This window comes from Vespa crabro, chromosome 20, assembly GCF_910589235.1.
Source record: "Vespa crabro chromosome 20, iyVesCrab1.2, whole genome shotgun sequence".
In the NCBI taxonomy this organism is placed as follows: Eukaryota; Metazoa; Arthropoda; class Insecta; order Hymenoptera; family Vespidae; genus Vespa; species Vespa crabro.
The window spans coordinates 4,843,882-4,864,443 of NC_060974.1; the positions used below are offsets into that span (position 1 = coordinate 4,843,882).

The window sequence follows — 20,562 nt, forward strand, 5'->3', positions numbered from 1 at the left end:
GAAAACAGTGATATACTGAGAAAAACTTTCTTTTGTATTTTTGCCTTGCATCAATCAGCCTCTTACGTTTTGTAGAAGAGGAATGCATTGCAATCTGACAAAGCTAGATAGATTCGTTTATTACTGTAATACAATTAATAATTCATATTAATCTATCGAAGATTATGAAATAACGATAGGAAGCGATACGATAGGACACGATACGATACGATACGATAACGAACGCGAGAGAAAAAGACAATGGAAGTGGAGTGCAATGAAATAACGATATATGCTGTATTAATCAATTTGCCCGAGTATACGTTATATTACAAATGGCGAAAGAAGTTACCAATAGAGCAAACATTTATAGTTGCTTGAATTTCGTTCGAGACTGGCGGATATTTATCTGGATATCGTATATTCTTATGCATTGTATGTATTTTATTAAATAACAAAGCTTTTTAGACGTAAACATTTTTAGCGCCGATTATGAAAAATCCATTAATTATAAAAACTCCTATGAATTCACACCAAATGTAATCATTAATATATTCTCCTTTTTCCGAAGAAATTAGATCGAACTATAATGTCACTCGCAAATAGATTATCTCGCGTTACTATATACTAATACAATAAAATTGAACGATTTCATCTAACATTTCGATTACGATTACTACTCTTCTTGGTCCGTTTCGTGCGCTAACCTGACATTAAAGTTATACGTTATCGTAAAAATCACGATGATAACCCACATCTGCCTGATTCGCTATAGTAAAGTAAGCCTCTCTGTGCATAATATATATATATATATATATATATATATATATGTATATATATATATACATATGTATACACAATGCCGATACTCTATATAATGTACGTTAATTTATAATAAATTTATACGTAGGTAAATTAGCTTTGTTGTTAAGATTCGTTTAAATTTATTAAGAGATTATCCTTGTCTTTCATTTTAATACATTAAATAATCATCAAAGATAGAATGGACTAACATTAAAATGTTTCACATTATTTCTGTATAATACAAATGTGCATACTCATGTAAGCTTGCATCACTCGAATAAAACTATTAATGCGTTGCGCACGCGTACATAAATTCCTATTCCTCGTCCCAATTGCATATAAAAGTAGGGGGAAAAGAGAGAGAGAGAGAGAGAGAGAGAGAGAGAGAGAGAGAGAGAGAGAAAACAATTACTATACTACATTTCGAATAGAAGAATCGTTTTATCGATGATTTAATTACATTTCCGTCTATTATTTACATTTCTATTTATTCTTATTTATTCCTTACACTTACAGATATAATATACATAGATACGGCATTCGGGAAAGTTTGAAAATAATATATTCATTATATTTTGTAGAATCGAATATTTTGAATTTTCCTTGCGTGATATATGACAACGACATATACGTGATATCGTATTATTTGCATACTTGGAACGCGCGTGCCTAGTTTACGATACGCGCATTACACACTCTGCTACGGATATATCGTTAAGTTCATATGCATGTACGTATGGACATATCGTACACATATGCCCATTGTATTAGTTCTTCCGTAACTATGCTAGTGCCGTTGACGATCAGCTGTCCAACTTCTGGAATTTAATTCATATTGCATTCGCAGAACGGAAACCTGAATCGGAAATCAAATGTAGTTACATAAGACTACGTTTCAGGGAAATGAATCACTATCGTTGTGCGTTTAAGAAGAGCTACAATATTTTTAGATAACTGTCCTTCGTAGAAGGTAAATTTTTGTGTATCGGGAGATTTTAAGTGTCACGCAATATTTCAAACGTCGCTGCCTGTCAGTGTTTCTTTTTTTTTTTTTTTTCTTTCTTTACAATTACATCAGACACAAATAGAATTTTACGTTTAACTTCAGATCAAAATATCGTTTCATTTCGTATTGAGAATACGGTGTTGTTATATAGTGCAATAATAAATCGTAAGTACATAACGTCGACTGATATCGCGCTTGAATATTATTTGTCATTGAAGTGCACTGTGCATTCCAATTTACTGCGCGATTATAATACAGTGATCTGTGTATATACACGCGCACGCACACACACATATGCGCGCGCGCTCCCCTGCGTGTGTACACACATCACATACACACATACATACATGCATATATGTATATATATATATATATATATATATGTATATCGGTGATTTTTTTAATACAATAGAGGGTTCGATTGCTTCCAACGATTTAAAGAATGTCCAGTAACCCAATCGAAGTAGATCCATTCAATGAAGTTGCTTTGGAAATTGATATTTGTGAAGGTATTAAGTTGTACTATCGTACAATTATAATGGTAAGCAGAAACACGAGAAAGGGATAATACAAATTGCTATGATTATTCTCATTGAAGGGAATGGAAAGGCAGACAACGAACAAAGTACACAAAGTACAAAGGAAGGTACAAAGGGTACTATTAATGAGGCAACATATGCAGAACCTCTAACGCCAGAAGAGATCCGTTGGTTTTACAAAGGTGGAGTCGATAAAAGATGGGTAGAATTTTGTGGATACGATAGTTTAAGAATAGAAGCAGCTTGGCGAGAAAGACAAAGTCTTCTTGGTAAAAATGATGGGAAGAGCAATGAATTGCCACCTGCCGAAAAAGTTGTCGTTAGAGGAGGAATGTATGACACAGAAATTGATAATATGAAATGTGTCTCGATATATTGGCCAGGTGCTCATTTCCATTAATAAATATTTTCTCATTTCTATTTAATATTCCTATCGAATGATCTTTTTAGATAGTCCATATGTTTTGATTAAAGATTAATATACTTTGCAATGAAGGATATTAAAATTTATATATGTGGAAACGGCCAAGAGGAAGAAATTGATATACAAAAAATGCATACATTAAAAATACCTTTGAAGTAAATATTTTACTGTTTAAATAATCTATTATGTATATATGCATATATATGTATATGTATATATATTAAAAATATTTCCTTACATCTTATTTTCATAAGAATAAGAATCATATAGTATATAAGAAATATAAAGATAGTAAAACGATTCTACGAGATTATGTTTTAAGCATATTCTTGTCATTTCATTTCATTTATTGATTCTGTACTTGAGCAACGTCCTATTTCTTATTATGATTTTTATACATGATGTTTGCTAATCTTTCATAATCTAAACATCAGTCTTTAGTACTATTTTCATAGTATTTTAGGCATAACAGGAATAATTTTCTTTTTCAATTTTATATGCATGGGTATATATATATATATATATATATATATATATATATATATATATATATACCCATACATACAAAAATTTTTTATCTTATTTTTGTTGCATCCTACATACCATGAACCGTTTATAATGATTAATAGTTAAATATTTGGACTACCTCCTTGTCGTTACCACTATTTCATTAAAAAACACTTTTAACAACTTTTATTTTCTATGACTCTTGCTAATATCATTCATTTTATTTTATCTTTGCTTCTATATATTTTACAATGTATTAATAATCCAATAGAAATATATTAAAATTACATTTAATTAAAGGCGAAGAATGGGAAATAATGAGAGGTACATGGTATTATGATGGTAGTTGGATACCATTGGAAATAGAACATTCTAAGGTCATAGAGGAAGTTCATCTAAAATTGTTCCCCAAACAATCTTTGGAACATTATAGGTCAACGCCTGAAACAAATGCCTCTTCTTATTCATACAAAGGTATTGATTATTTTTATATTGTGCCAAATTGATTGTGTGTGTGTGTGTGTGTGTGTGTGTACGTACGTCACATTACATAAATTGAAATACTGATTAATGTTTCAGTATTGCACACAGAATGCTTTCCAGAATTTCACGTTGACTGGCACTCGATAGATTATGTTGCATTATATAGCGAATATACAACAAGTAAATTAATGCGCAGTGTTACATCCAAACTGGGTTTGCCCAAAAGTAAATCACTTTTTCATTATTACATTTTCGTTCGTCTTTTACAAAATGATAATAGATGCATAAATCTTATAGACTCAAATCTTGAATGGATTGTGTAGTATATAATATTACTGCATTTCTTTTTTTTTTTATGAAAGTAATGTAGTGTAATGAAAAAAAAGTTATAGAAATATATACACATATACTTAAATCCAATGAACATTGTAGCCACAGGATATCGATTAAAAAGGGGATATAAAGTTCCTGCTACAATGGAAGATAAGCCCCAAGATATAGACCATTTAGTCTTTGTCGTTCATGGAATTGGTCATAAGAGAGACACTGGAAAAATAATACGCAATACAACATCGTATGACTTTTTTATTTTATTTTGTTGTTAAATTTTATAATTAGAAGTTTCATTTAAATAAACAATTAGAGATTTAGTCTATGTTACGATATTAAGAAATATATATTTTCTTATCTTTGCCATTAGTATAAATGTTTAATTATATTATTTATTTTTCAACAGATTTAGAGAGTGCATAGAACGGCTGAGACAACGATTTTTTCCAAATTCAAATTACAGAGTTGAGTTTTTTCCCGTTGAATGGAGATCATCTTTGAAACTCGACGGAGGTAAATAAAATTCTCCATTCTATGTCTGACTTGTTGTCATGTCATCATCGCAGATAGACAAAAAGTTAACGGACTATGTGTGTGTGTGTGTGTGTGTGTATATGTATATATGTATATATGTATATATTTCCAGACATAGTCGAAGCTATTACACCGTACAGCGTTTTAAGTATTCGTCATCTATTAAATACATCAGCAATGGACATACTTTATTATACGAGCCCTCTATATGGCGGGGAAGTAAGAGCTGGATTACAAAAAGAATTGAATAGATTATATTTCATGTTTACCAGCAGACATCCTGATTGGAAAGGCAAAGTTTCAATTTTGGCACATTCATTAGGTTGCGTGATCGTATATGATATAGTCACAGGCTGGATGGGTCCTGACACAAGACCTCCATCTCCAGATCAAGAAGTTTTGTTGCAAGGTTTACAATTTCCTGTAAGCAATTATTAATATAGAAAAGCAATTATTAATTTTAAGGTAGGCAGAACGGAAAGAATTTTATTATGACATTTTCTTCTTTACAGATTGAAAACTTGTTTTGTTTGGGCTCTCCTTTGTCAGTGTTTTTAGCATTGCGCACACGTACACCGTCCAATAGATTAGATGTAATGCCTCAAGGCTTATGCAAAAGATTTTACAATATATTTCATTGGTCTGATCCTGTAGCATATCGTATGGAACCACTTTTGGAACGAGGGTATAGTAAAGTCGAGCCAGTTGTTATACCACCGTATGGAGGAGGAGTTGATGAATTGCAAATAGAACCTTCGTCACTGGTTAACGCGGATCAAAATATATCTCCCACTGGTATGTCGGTTTAAACGATACACACACACTGATTTTTTTTTAAATGTTAATAAATACAATTAACTCCAGAGAATTAGCAAGATAAGTTAATATATAATTTTCATACATTTTCTCTTATGTTAATAGAGACTGATGAAAGAGAAGATAGTCCAGTCGATGTGTCCAGTCGTAATACGGAGAAAGGATGGAGCCTTTGGGGTTTAGTTAGAGCTGGTTGGAATGTTAAAGAAGGCTCATCTTCACCAACGCCAGATTCAAATCCTCCAATCCGTCCAGGACAAGGTATTAATTATAGATTATAATTATATATTTCTATTTGCTTAACACATAAAAGTATAATTAAATTTTCTATATTCATTAGAGCTAACGCAACGTTTGGATTACGTTTTACGAGCAGTTGGATTAGGTAGAAATTATTTATATGCAGTAGTAGCGCATACTAGATATTGGAGTAATGATGATGTGGCTTATTTTGTTCTCACAAGACTTTTTCCGACCTTAGAAGCATGATGGCGATGTCAATGCTTGAAGCAGAATTTAAGCAGATTTTATTAAATTTACTAGTCGATTGCTGGCCTTTTATACCTGATATAAACAATAGGCCTACCACTAAAACAATCTGTGATAATGGAAAAAAACGATACAATAACGATATAAAATCTACATAAATTGATGATTTTATATAATTCACAGTTCAATATTAATATGGTCAAGTTTTGCAGATAAAATAATATATATATACATACATACATATACATATACACACACATATATGTATGCGTGCATGTACGTCGCGTATGATGTAGTAACATATACGCGCGCGCGCACCATACACATGTTAACTTTGTATATTACTTGATATTGTAAAAAAAGTTAGATATTTGTTTTCATCGTCGATACATACGTACATACAAACATACAACGCATAACATACACACATATATACATACATACATACATACGTGCATATAATGTTTGCGCGCGCGCGTGGGCGTGTGTGTGTGTGCAAAATAATACACTCACTCACACACACACACACACACACACATATATATATATGCGCCTGTAAATGCCTGTTTTTATAACTTATCGTAAATAATTTTCATTTGTTATGTTTAATAACTATATAGTTTATAATAGATATTTATTTAAGTATTTAATCATATAGAATTGTTAACACCAAAAATGTACATGTACATTAATTAATGAGAAAAAATTAAGAGTTTGGAGTTAGCCATTAAAACTAAAGTTTAATTTTAAAACATGCAATCTCCCACTTTGTGGAGAGATATAACAATATATTCATGTAACTCCATTATTCGAGTATAATATATTTAGTTACATTCTGATATAAAAAAAAAAAAAAAAAAACAATGGAAGAATAAAATGAAAGAAAATTGTTGAATAATGTACATGATTAAACTTAAGGAACACAACAATATTCGAACCTTTGAATAAACAAGAAACATTACCAGTCACTTTGCACAAATTGTTCAATTTCCCTGTAGTTCCTACTCGCTACTCAAAGCTTCTAGTCGTATAAAATGCGTTATATATACATATACCTAGATCTGTATCTATCTATGACGACTATAAGCATGAGGTGCAGTGGGGCTCGAATGAAATCATATCACAAGAAAATTTGGAAAAGTTGTCTTTGGCTAAAGGCGAGATTGTAATATAACTTGGCTCTATAACTTGATATATTTACATTTAAATACATTACTTTTCATTGACAAGTTTTCATTGAAAAATCACATTCAAATTTTTTAAGTACAGCACAAATCATTGTAATATATTTCCTGTGATGATATGTGTTTGTGTGTGCGTGCGTAAACAGTGACTCGGTAATCATGGTACAATCGGAAAAGAATTAACTTGTTGAGAAATTAAATCGAAATTACAGGATAACGTTTTTTTATACGAAATTTTGTTTTCGAGAAATTTGAATGAAATATTAAGTGTAACTACGTTTACATCTAACTTAATTGTTGAACAAATAATACAGATCATAACTCGTTTACAAATAGCATTAAAATCATAGATAATTTGATTTCTTCATTCTTTCTTTGATCAATATTTTTTTTTTATCTCTATATGAAGTACCGATACTACTATTTGTAAAAAAGATACAGCCTCCTCGAAATTCATTTAATGATCGTTGAATCAAATGTACCGTAAAATGCTATTTATTCACCACAACCGACCTCTCGGGTAATTGCATTAGTCTTCTTCCTGTCTATTTAGAATTAAGAATTCAGATAGATAATCAGTTTGGATAATGGAGTTCAGCTGTGTATATATATATATATATAATCGATTGGTATTTACAGTCAATTTCCTCGAAAACAAAATCTAACGTAAAAAAGTTTCTTCATTTCACAAGTATGTGTATGCGTGTGCATATATATATATATATATATATATATATGCGCACACGACACACACACACGCACACACATGAATATCGATGTTGCATGTGTGTATGTATGTATCAATCAAATTTGTTTATTTTCTAATAATGATGTTTTATAGATACATCTTTATATATGGACTCGTTTGTTTTTCTATCGATTGGTATAAGATTAGCGTAAATACAAAACGTATATAACACAAAATAGTATATAATTATAATATTATGAAAAAATGAAATTTTCCTTGTGAAGGTCATTCATTGTATAGACAATTTGCTACGATTAAAATGGCCAATATGATAGCCAGTTAAAAAATGACCAACATGAAACATGCAATTAATTAATTATTTGCATGTGTGCGTATATCATTGATTTTTTTATTACAGCTTTTTTAACATAATGTTAGTAAAAATTTTAATAAGTAAATAGGTAATTAACATATATTCTGTAAAATATTGAATGTATTGACTGCAAGGGAACACGAGTATTCTTTTGTAGGATAAAAACAATGATCCATAGTACGTAACATGATATAGTTAAAACAATAAAATGTAATCAGTTGGAAGAAACAATTTGTTTAATATTTATTATAGCATAATTTGTTATTTCCATTAGAAATGTTATGTAATGTTACTAATCTTATTCTAATGTTACAATATTCAAATTTTATCCTCGTAAATATTTATTATAATAATACAAGTAAGTAATTCGTATAGATATATCAGTCGATATTGTAAGAGAATATATGCGACCAAGATTGAAAAGTTTAATTTGGAATATCATATCAAGAGAATTTAATGTGTGCGTGCGTCTACACACACACACACACACACACACATTTTATTCCCTTTCGCAGTTACTACAAAAACGTAATCTACACAAAAGTATTTACCAGACATATATGCAATTATGTGAATCTTGCAAATTTTTTTACCTCTCATTTATTATTATTTTTGTTCATAAAAAGCAATTGTTAGAGTTAACACGCTTTATGACTTTAGATTTGTCTACTCTCCACAGATAATAGATCAATTTTATTTGAAGAAGAAAAGAATTTTGCATGTATGTATGATAAATAATAACATGCAGTAATTGTTTCCAAATATAAACATTAATTAAGTACACGACATAGTAGTATGACAATAAAATAACGATGATGAAAGTTACTTTCATATCGACATTAATAGCGTAGTCTCAGGTACGCAGGGACATGCCTTTTACTACAATTTATCTTCCAATAACGAGTTAAATGGATATTTCATTGGTACTACTCTGTAACATTAAGAAGAATATTCATTGAAATAGCCTGTTCCTACGTACCACACCATATTCATGGTAATATCATAATAAAATAATAGCCATTCTCTTTTCTCCCTTTTATACATAGTGTACATATTCTAATAGTTTATTCATATGAGGTAGATTTTTCCTACACGATTATCGAATTATATATATATATATATATATATATATACGATAGGACGTTTTGTAATACCATGTATCGGCGCTATATCAAAGGAAGTTTACCTTAATAATTAATAATTATATAATTCTTCACTTAATTTGCCATAAAGTAAATAAAGAGTCATTCACGTAAATATAAGAGAGAGGGAGAGAGAGATGACGTGCGACCTGTCACTTTACTAAACAATTTAATGATTTTATTTATAGGAACCTTGTGCTTCCAATAGATACACTTTAATGAAATTTAAATTGTATATAACTAAACCAACGTTGTATTCCCATTCGTAATGGTTGTACAAGTTAATAAGTGCTTAAACATTATGAAAATATTATGTTACATTGATATTATTACACTTATGTGCGATAATTAATAATCTATTCAAATAAGGCAACTGCTGTGATCTCTCATTTTTACTACCTCCGTGTAAATTCAATTGTCACTTGAATAAAGATACGTGCTCAACCTCGTCTACTAGATTGAATCACGATCTAGTTTCTAACAAAAAATGCATTAATATTATAATATTTCATTTTGATGCATCTATTCAAATGAAATCCTAAGGTAGAGTCCAATATTTTTAAGAATGAAGAAGTGTTTATACACTTTTAAATAGTGACGATAATGTATCTAATCTAATCGGGAAGATTTAATCATGAAGAAAATTTCATTGGTAAATATAAAAAAAAAAAAAATGTGACGATTATCATGTTGAAAATGTGCCGAGAAGGAAGGAGCAAATGTAATTTTAGCCTACTTATAATAGAACTTGGTAAAGCGATAGAGAAAAAAAAATAAGATAATAAGTAACACGTTCAAACATTATTTTCATAATTTTAGCATTCAGTTTTCAAGTGTACGCGTAGAAAAGGAGGCTATATACCAGTGTACATATCAGTGGAATTTTTCTCTGCCTTTCGCCAGAGTAATTTTTAGTTTGCGTTATAATATTAAAACGTTATAAAAAACGTTTGTCCTCGACAAAGATATATTAATTTCAAATCGATCTCTCGAAGATCGATCCTCTGAGACGCGATTTTCAATATATCGAAATGATACTTTGTACATTAATATTTTGGATCGATTCGAAAAATCGATTCATTGGAAGAACGATGCATCGGCATGAATGATGCGTCAAGATTCTCGATTAGTAAGAGGCAAAAGGACAAGCGTGTTGTGTTTCGCTAAATTAACGTGACTTTCTTATTTGTAGGAATGTACCCTACACACACATATATATATATATATGTGTGTGTGTGTATATCAACTACTTGAGGCAAAAAGTAACTATTTAAAGAATGCTAGTAACTCACTAAATATCCCATTGCAATGTTGTCCGGAGCATGTCAGGAGTTGGCGACGCTGACTACGTAACTGGTTTTCTTACTTTTCAAACGGTTAGTTGTCTCGTTGGAATAATAATTGCAAATTCTTGTAGTCTCTGCGCGCTATTTATTATATCGATTGGATGATCAAATTGGAGATTTTATTTTTCGAAAATTATGCGTAGTAGTGATGTTGTAGAAAGCTAATTGAAGAGTCGTTGAAAATAAAGAAAAGAAAGGAAACTTGTGTTTATATGCGGCTACGTAAGTAGTAGTTATTTCTACTGTTCAAAATATGAAAAATGAAATATTTTTGAACGCAACCAAAGATTTTGTTGGTTGGCGCATGACACAATGGAGGTAAGTTTTAAATATTAACGAATCGTTAACGTTCATTTGCACGTATTAAATGTCATATTGTTTAAATCATAAATTATGCATATCTTACATAATTAATATGTTTTCGTCTGTGTCTCAATATAATAGATATGTGCATAAAGATGCGTGCGCGTTTTTTCCCATCTATTCGAGTGAAATTTGCAAACTTTAAATAGACGAACGTTAAAAGATGTTAGAATCATTCTTTGATATTTGCTTTTACAGAGGAAAGAGGAAAATATAAGAGGAATATACAACCAATTAGCCCCACCCTCCATATATACCAGTATATCCAGCATCAATCCAGCGGATACGCAAGATATGAATTGCACCGGGTTGTTTTTGCAATCATCTCGGATAGAAAATCAAGTTGTCTCCTCTAGTAACAATTTAAGAAATATCGTGGCAAAGAAAAAAAGTAGACATACTATAAATAAACCAATAATTACATCCTCAACTAACGAACGATCTTTAAGAAAGAAAGATTCCTTCAATGGCAAAACATTATTGATTAATGAGAATTTGTCTGCGACGGAAAAATATTTGTCAAATAAGGGAGACGGTTTTGATAATGTCAATTTTCTTAAATCGCAGAAAGACAATGCAAAGGGAAAAAAAGGCGATAATAATAACTTTGGCCGTCCTGAAGTGGGCATTATTAGAAGCCCCGAGGAAAGATCAGATAGAACTTTTTTTAACTGGAGAGTTATTTTAAATGAAAATGGTCACTTAGTTATTAAGGGAACATTAGAAAGGTAATTTTCAAATGACTCTGATATCTTATCTGTAATGCTTTTTCATTCTTCTTCTTCTTCTTCGCATTTACTTTTCATAGCGGGAAAATCGCACGCACTAAGCCCATACTTAATAGATTGACGGCTAGAAGCTTGGAATCTATTTTTAAACAAATATATCATCTTAAAGGGAATATTGTGGACAATAGAAACGGTAAGAAGAATTTTTTTACCAACTTTGGATTAATTAATAAATAATTATTTTATCTTTATGATAGGTCCGCTATTTTTTCATTTATTTAGAGTTACCAGAATACGTCCGAGAGAAATTCTTCAATGGTTTTCCCGATGATTGGGAAGATGTACTTGAAGTATGGAAATTATTTATTTCCAAGGGCTCGAATTCAAACTTTCATTGGCCAATCGAAATTACCGATAACGATAATGACGCGAATGGCAAAATGTCCGATCTAACATTTGAACGTACGAACGAAGAAGATGTACCGAAGTTTAACGAGTCAGGCACAGTTATTTCAACTGTACAAATGCCAAATGTCTCTAATTTCCAAATATCTTTTAGCAGTTTATGCGGTAATAATTGGAAGGATCGAACTAAAATTAACATGTACGCTCCTAGCGTGATGACAAAGAAAACGCATAATTATAAGGAAAATCAATGTCAGAACGAAAATGTTAATATACGTCGATTGTCTCTTCCTCTGAAAGACGATAAAACGAGAGACATGGAGGAAGATAAAATTGATATTATCGTTAATAATTTGCGGCATAAGGATTGCCCTGAAGAATACATTATCAAAATAATACAAATGTTTCATTCTCTCAATGATGTTTATCTCTATAGAGTGATGTCAAATGATACAGGTAAAAAGATCAATAATAATGGCCCATACCATGGTGATGACAAGTCTGCGTTCTGTGCCAACCAAATACAAGGTAATGAAGTGATAAGTAATTCGGAAAGAAGATCTTGTATTGTGGAATGTCATGATACGTTAGCTTTAAACGATTGTTGCACCGATCGCAATAGGTGCAAGATGGTGGAAGGTGCCTATAAGGAGACATCTGTTACGACTTTACAACGATCGCCTAAAAAGGACTCTGAAGTATTTGCAAGTGAAACTTATGCGACTGTCATATCTGAAAGAACATTATTGCCGAACGAAAGATTGTCAGTTAAATGGCGGCATCAACCTGAGGAAAGGAGAGGAGGAACAAATTATAATTCTGTAAATAATAGTCATGTAAAATTGGCAAAAGGAAATCGACCAATATACCGTAATAATTCTATTACCAATACAAGTATTGATAATGACGAGATGGAAAATCACGATTCGGAAATCAAATTGTCCGAATTTAGATGTAAGAGACATTTGAACATGACGGAGAACATAGAACCCAGTGGGAAAAAAGCCAAGACGATAAATACCTTTGTCGATGCGAATCATGTTGATCTAATTCATAGAACTAGTGAGAACGGTGTTAACCGTTCCACCAATAATAAAATGATGCCGTTGAAACAAAAGCAGAACGTAACGTCAACACCTTTGCCCATTGTGAAAAGTCATACTCTTGATATAAACCCAAATAAAGATGCGACCAATGATAAAAATATGATGGATGAAACAACTTTGTGCAGAAATATTATAACCGACCTTATTGGTGAACATAAGGGTGACTCGAAAGACGAGTCAATGAAAATGCAATCATGCAATTCAAAAATGAATCATGAAAATGCAATAGATCCTATTACCCTTGACACGGATACGCCCTTTTTAATATTAAATTCGACATCTTCCATTAAAACGCCTCGTTCGGTGCACACATCGAACGATGCATTTTTAAGCGCAAGGAAACCTCAACTATTGTCCGATTGGATACCAAGGGTTTTATTTGACCTTAAGTCCGCTTCCGAGTTAAGTTTGGTCTTTGAAGGTAAATTACTCAAGTAAGTAAGTAAGTAAGTAAGAATGCATTACGCTTAATAAATCGATCTGTGACTTATCATTTTGATTTACGTAGCGAGGCCGGCCACGTGGTTCATAGAAAATTTACGACTGAACGTATACGGAAACGGCTATCGACAAATTTAATCGAAGATACAAATCGAGAAGTTTATCGACTCGTCGGAGATCTGCGCGATTCTAAACACGGTAACATTACGCGCATTTCAATATACGATAACGCTTACGTTCTATAAATCGTATATAACAAAATATATATATATATATATATATATATATATATATATATATATATATATATATATATATATAATTATATTTAGTTGTACCAAAAGAATTACTGAGATATTGCCGCGAAGGATGCCCATTTAATATAAACGAATTTTGTAAAATGTGGAAATCATATCGAGGAGGTATTATAACAGTTTATTACACTTATCTTCTCGTCCGATAATCTATTGCTTCTCATCTATTATCATTAATTTTTGTTAAGCTAATACAAGAGAAATGGTAACAAAGGTAGGAAATGATATGATAGATATATTGAATGTACCTACAAGTTCAAGAGGACGTAGGATATTTCCACCGTTGAGTTATTGGACCGGTAGAGAAGTATTTTTACATTAAATAGTATTTTAAAAATAGATACTATATCGTGCATCCTATCAATTTAATTATGTTTTATTAAATATTTAGGAGAGCGCGTTGCTTTTAGAGATAACGAAGTAGTCTATACAACGGGTCGTTCTCCGAAGTGTTCTATAGCTCGATTGCCTGAAAATACAAGCAACAAATTGGTATGACGATTTCTTTTTAAACATCACTCCTTATGAAGATCACTTTCAAAATCCATATTCCGTACAATGTTTCGAGAAAGTAATAAAGCTAATGAGAATTATGCAAATACGAAAGCAATAAGAGCACACGTCGTAATTATACGGCACCTGCACATATATCAAAAGATAATGTGATTTTTTAATTTTAGAAAAAAAAAAAAAAAAGAAGAAAAAAAAGAAATGCTAAAATACATTTTACGGATAAGTTGATCGATATTATACATAATAGTTTCTACTTGCATATATATTCATTCAATTGTTGAAAAATCTTTCTTCCATTCAACGTGCATGTCTCCTTTCTGGCAGTTGTTTAAATCAATAATCTAATAATATTTTCTAGCAAGCGAAAGGAAAGATGTGCGATCGATCTAACGATCTTAAAATCTCTAGACAAAAAGGTGCAACTGATGATGCGTCGGAAGATGAAAATATCGTGGTATGTGATATAAATAATAATAATAATAATAATAATATCGTGTATATTTGATTTAACAGAAGATCGTTGTTTCATAATACACATCTATAAAATAATATTTTCATTTTTAAACGTATATCATTTTATCGCACAGTCATTACCTACTACTAATTTACAACAGCGAGTTGATGTACGGGCACATAGATCAACCGATCTGCAAAAAACGGATAGGAACAATGCTGCCGTATCACAATCGGATGAACGTAGAAAACAGTAAGATCGTTAAAAGCATACATTTATTAAAGATGTCAATTTTAATGTTAATGTTAATTTCAGATATGGCATAAGGCAACAGTCACCTATTAAGAAACAAAATCTAATGTACACTTATTACAAAAGTATTCCACACGCGGACGACATTTTGTCCGACGATCAAATATCTCAGTTATAAATCTATCCTCTTGTATTTTTAACGATAGTTGGTTAATGCAAGTTCTCGTTTTCCGATAAGATGTATGACAATAACATGTTATGATAACTCTTTGAAGAATTCTTTTTTAATTTCTTTTTTTTAATCATTTTTATTGATTATCGTACATTTATACAAGTTTAATCAAATCCGATAAAGGTGACGGATATTTTATTTGTTTTTCTTCAATTATAATTGAAAATTGTTTTTTTGCGTAGACTAAGAACGATAATGCATAAGTCTCGATAATTGGTATTGTTGGATCAGTACTGGCGACACTACTGAATCGCAAAAAAATAACCAGAGTTTAAACAGTCCGTCCGCCAACTTGATCCACAAAGTTGAATGCAACATTGTTGTTTTTTTTTTTTTAATACGTTTGTTTTATTCTGTCCGATTTATGTTCGATCGTCGATCGTGAATTTATAAAAATCCGAGTGGCAATCGCACGAAACATTTCTTTTTAATAAATAAATATTTGTCAAATCAAATGGCTAAGGCACATAGTCCCTACGTGGTGCGACGTTTCCGAGAAAAGACTGATCCGCTCGAAACATTCGAGAATGTCGATATTTCTTCCGGTCCAAGAAGGACCTTAGGCAAGCGATAGCTTTAGTCAACGAAGAAGAATTTAAAAAGATTATACTCCTTTAGAAAAATTAAAAGTACCCAAAGAATTCCTTTCTTTCTTCATGCGCCTACATTAGATTATTCATTATTGTAAGTGAAATAAATTTTTCTTCTTTCTTTCTCAACAATCCGGCCAATTTTTTTTTAGCACCCAATAATTAATAAAAACGTAGATGGCAAGTTCGCTGATAGAATCATCTAACTCTAGAGTAAAATTATTATTTTTTCATTCTTCCTCATTGGAGCGATCTTCCATTGGTTTCGATGGTTTTTTCTCTCTATTGCTACTATTCCACATACCGTAGAAGAAGTATATTACAAGACCTGTATGAAACATGTTATATATACATACGTTCGTGCATAAATACATAAGTGTGCGTGATTGCATTACCAATAATCATCCATATCAAGAATCGTATCCAAGTCATCGCATCCAACATCATCATAAGGTAAATGTTAATAAGTATACTGATTGCTGGTAAAAAGGGAACAAAAGGTACCTAAGGCAGAAGCGTGTCATGATATATTGTCGCATGGTCAATTATTTTAACCGATAAGTAAAGAAACATGTGGTAGATATAAAAAATGTAACGTACCGAAAATGCAAGTTTCTTGCCCGACGAAGGTTGAAGATAGATAAAGATTAGAGTAGAGATTAATGCGGTGACCAATACGATTATCGGCACAACGTAAAGAGCTTTGCCGTTAGCGATTTCTTTGGAAAATTGCGAAATCATCGCCGTAATAGAAATGCAAATAATGACTGCAATCAGGATCATCGTTATGTTACTATCACTTGAGAGAAATACTCACGCCAATGTAATGAAATATTACAGTAACAGAAAACGAGGCAAGTGACCAGTTGTCCGGTTAATTTCGTAGGATGGTCTAATCTGTTAGCATTAATTAGTTGCTTAATGACAAACGTCACAGTCCTTGGATCACGATCGTCCTTCTTCTCGTATGCTTCACTTTCTTCGTATCTTTGTGAAGAAACATTTGTCGTTAAAATTGTTCATTACTTAACATACATATGGTCATTACTTACAGCGCATCCTATTGCAAAATATATTCAATCGAAATGCATATACATAATATGTATATTTTCTTACCGTAATATAAGAACGCAGGCAGCAACTATCGAATAGGCAAGCAGTGTGCCTATACTCATCATATTTAACAACTGAGTAAGCTCGAACATAGCTGCTAAAACTCCTGAAAGAGAGAGAGAGAGAGAGAGAGAGAGAGAGAGAGAGAGAGCGACAGAAGGAAAGAATGGTGTTTTAATAGATTGCAAGGGACGAAAAAGAAAATAAAGAAAATAGTTTTCGTACCTGTAAGAATTCCTGCAGAGAAAGTGCCCATTATGGGTGTATGAAATCTTGAACTTACCTTTCCCATCCATTTAAATATCAATCCGTCGGATGCCATTGCGTAAATTATTCTTGGTAATGGAAACATTGCGCCTAATAAGCTGCAATTATATCATTAATTTATGCGCGTGCGTATATAGATAGGTATAAATTAACGTACGTACATATCCTATCATCGTTACCTAGCGCATAGTCCGCAAATCGCACCGACGCTCACTACCCATTTTGCCCAGTCCCAACCGATCACCTCAAAGAGATGTGGAAAAGGAGCATCGGGATTTTGTTCGTAATACGGCAGTACCATAGTTAATACGGCTGAGACGCCGAAATACGCGAGGAATACAACGGTTAAAGAAGCAACAATAGCTATGGGAATAGACCTTTGCGGATCTTTGGCCTCTTCGCCGGTAGTGGCCACACAGTCAAAGCCGATAAAGCCATAGAAACAAGTTGCCGCGCCGGTTATTATACCCGATATTCCATATGGCGCGAATCCACCTGTTCCCCGATCACAATTTGTTTCCGTACAAGGAGGCCGAGTTTTCCAATTGTTAACGTCAGCTTTGAATAAATACGCATTGATCAAAATTATGCGATCAAAGAGAGATTTTAGCAAAAAGGTATAACATAATCGTAATAGATTACCAGTGCATATACGATATTACCTTTGATGGAACCGGCAATTATCACGAAGAGGACGACGAAGAGATTCACCAAGGTGAAAAAGTTATTTGCAGTGGACGACTCTTTGGCGCCAAACGCTAAGGCAGCTGTGAAAAGTTACGTACGAATGTAATAAGTGCGGTAATAAATTATTTATGTATATACTTTCGGCTCGATGTTTTTCTTTTTTTCTTTTTCTTCTTCTTTTTCTTTTTCTTCTTCTTTTTTTTTTTATTAATAATAGTATCGGAATAGTTACCGGAAAACATAAGGGTGATACCGAAGGCGAAGAAATCAGGATAAGAAGATAAGTGTTCAAATTCTATATGAGCGGCCGTTTCAAAGGCATTTCTCATGCTATTGTTGAAGAGAGCATCGACGTAGGTGCTAAGGCCACGTACCACGCTAGCCGAACCGATCATATACTCTAAGATTAGCGTCCAACCTATTAGAAAGGCGACGAATTCACCCATTGTCACGTAACTATAAACATAAGCGGAACCAGCTCGCGGCACCCTCGCCCCGAATTCAGCGTAACAAAGACCTGAAAATATATATTTATAATATCGATCGAAGGGAATCGAGCGAAACTAAAGTTTCAGCTTTGGCGATTAGAACGACATAATGTGTAAAGCGATTGGTAAACGCCCAATGACCGGCAAATATCGATGCCACGGCTGCAATTAGGAAGGAGATTACAACGGCTGGTCCTGCGATATTTTTTGAGACTGATCCTGCCATGACGTAAATTCCAACGCCAAGAGTGGATCCGATACCCAGAGCTGTAAGGTCCAACGTTGATAGGCATCTCTCCAATTTCGTATTTGCATTAATATTTATCCGCTTCTTTCGACTGAAGGCTTTGTACAGACTACGGAAATTCCATAATTTCATATCGAGTAACTGTAAAAAGTTATGACGTTTGTTGGTTTTTTCTTTTTCCTTTCTTTTTTCCTCTACAACATGATATCGAACGTGCGCGTGCATGCAAGAAAAATTGATCATCCTCCAATCGATCGATGAAGCACTCGTGTCGAGTCTTCGAGCTCGTGTCTTTTTCGCATTAATTCTAACGAAACCATTTTTATTTACGAATAAAAACGAGTGAGCAAACGTTTTACTTACCGGTAAAACGTTCATCAATATATAATCCATTTTGGTCTACAGGGTCTTACGAACGATCTTAGGATCGAATTATGTTAGCGTTTCTATCGATTCGCGTCTGCCACGAGACTAAGCGTTAATTGAAATAATGCTCGTTAAATTGTGCGCAACGCTCGTCGTGCCTAATGCCGATACTTTAAATCTTTCAATTGGTCGAATTATATTTCTTAACAACATAGGCCTTGCTTTAAGTTTTATCTAACAATGAATCTTTTATATCGAATCATTCTCGATCGCGATCCTTTCTTTCGATGGAAAATTAGCACGAAACTGTACCGTGTCACGAGTTTACAATGATGAAGCTTTCATTTATCTATTTACAAGCGCATAGATAACGTAATTAATATAACATTTCATTCTGCTCGAATCCATTTCTTTTTCTTCTTTCTTTTCTCTCCCGTTTCTCATAAGAATTATTTTCCAACGATATGCATCTGCATGCCTAAGTATATATTTCCTTGGAATATACTTCTCAAATCTCAAATAAGTAGATAATTGAGTTTTTATATCTTATTTTCGTTTCTTTCGCTTTGTCGTGTCTGACAATCTCTGTTTTATGGTTATCTAAATATCAGATTATTTCGGTTATTGTTACCTGTTGTTGATAAGGGATCGACATATTTCTACGATAATCAATACGATAATCGATACGATCACTGGATGTATTCCGAGTACTCATTCTTTTCTTTTTTTTTTTTTTTTTTTTCGTTCCAACGATATTCTGCATTTTATATGAATAACACTACAAAAGCGGGGATTTTTATCGAATTTCATTGTAAACACTAAATGATGCATGCTTGGCAGGCGAACGAGAGATATCACTTTTTATTTAAATCTTTCATATTTTCGATATATTTATGTAAGACGAATTCGTGATATAATATCAATTGACGAATATATCAGAAAATGATTAAAGAAGATTTGCCACGAAATCAAAGGATCTTTTTCAACACGTTTTTCCAACAAGTTTTCACTCAACTTCTCGTTATTCTCGTAATTCTCGTTAATCAATCTCAATTCTTTAATCATTTATTTCTTCTTATTTGAAAATGTTTTTACGCACGAAGAAAAGAAATATTGTATAAACTCACCCAAAGAAGAGCTTCGAGCTCTCTTGTCAGCTTCTGCTATTCCGAAACAGTTCTACTCTGGGACAATTCTATCAACTATCGATTATAAGGACTGTTTTACCAAATATATAACTATTTTTCTTCCGTCTTATCTCAACAGATATGGGCAGATTATCCCCAATAAGACAAGTATGATATACGATTGGATCATAAAGAGGATAAATCGATAACGTTTCTTTCTTTCTT

General features: G+C 32.4%; 3 protein-coding genes across 10 annotated transcripts; 2 read left to right on the top strand and 1 right to left on the bottom strand.

The window, feature by feature from the left end:
* The first annotated feature begins 25 nt into the window (after positions 1-25).
* Positions 26-8,384, top strand: LOC124431135 (phospholipase DDHD1-like). Of its 3 annotated transcripts, none has more exons than XM_046978638.1 (11): positions 1,279-1,954; positions 2,202-2,298; positions 2,388-2,711; positions 3,560-3,733; positions 3,839-3,967; positions 4,175-4,316; positions 4,479-4,585; positions 4,719-5,029; positions 5,119-5,401; positions 5,528-5,683; positions 5,763-8,384. In XM_046978638.1, exons 2-11 carry the CDS (start codon positions 2,232-2,234, stop codon positions 5,909-5,911), a joined length of 1,842 nt encoding a protein of 613 aa, XP_046834594.1. In that variant the 5' UTR covers positions 1,279-1,954; positions 2,202-2,231; the 3' UTR covers positions 5,912-8,384. The 3 variants fall into 3 exon arrangements, with proteins under 3 accessions (XP_046834592.1, XP_046834594.1, XP_046834593.1); XM_046978637.1 differs by having other exon boundaries at positions 1,280-1,753; XM_046978636.1 differs by lacking the exons at positions 1,279-1,954; positions 2,202-2,298 and adding an exon at positions 26-414.
* Positions 8,385-9,887: 1,503 nt separating this feature from the next.
* Positions 9,888-15,494, top strand: LOC124431131. 5 transcript variants are annotated; one of them, XM_046978609.1, is made up of 12 exons: positions 9,888-10,647; positions 10,716-10,962; positions 11,206-11,735; positions 11,816-11,928; positions 12,018-13,680; positions 13,755-13,885; positions 14,020-14,109; positions 14,190-14,300; positions 14,393-14,493; positions 14,873-14,968; positions 15,102-15,220; positions 15,284-15,494. In XM_046978609.1, the coding sequence occupies exons 2-12, from the start codon at positions 10,957-10,959 to the stop codon at positions 15,396-15,398; spliced, it is 3,075 nt and encodes a 1,024-aa protein (XP_046834565.1). In that variant the 5' UTR covers positions 9,888-10,647; positions 10,716-10,956; the 3' UTR covers positions 15,399-15,494. The 5 variants fall into 5 exon arrangements, with proteins under 5 accessions (XP_046834565.1, XP_046834564.1, XP_046834567.1 ...); XM_046978608.1 differs by lacking the exon at positions 10,716-10,962 and having other exon boundaries at positions 9,888-10,674; XM_046978610.1 differs by lacking the exon at positions 9,888-10,647 and having other exon boundaries at positions 10,681-10,866.
* LOC124431136 (cationic amino acid transporter 2) lies at positions 15,226-20,456 on the bottom strand. Of its 2 annotated transcripts, none has more exons than XM_046978640.1 (11): positions 20,338-20,456; positions 18,739-18,985; positions 18,342-18,626; positions 18,085-18,189; positions 17,602-17,980; positions 17,381-17,520; positions 17,159-17,261; positions 16,881-17,029; positions 16,643-16,809; positions 16,438-16,546; positions 15,226-16,370 (listed from the first exon to the last, which is right to left on the bottom strand). In XM_046978640.1, the coding sequence occupies exons 2-11, from the start codon at positions 18,974-18,976 to the stop codon at positions 16,273-16,275; spliced, it is 1,773 nt and encodes a 590-aa protein (XP_046834596.1). In that variant the 5' UTR covers positions 18,977-18,985; positions 20,338-20,456; the 3' UTR covers positions 15,226-16,272. The 2 variants fall into 2 exon arrangements, with proteins under 2 accessions (XP_046834596.1, XP_046834595.1); XM_046978639.1 differs by lacking the exon at positions 20,338-20,456 and adding an exon at positions 19,208-19,791.
* Positions 20,457-20,562: the final 106 nt, after the last annotated feature.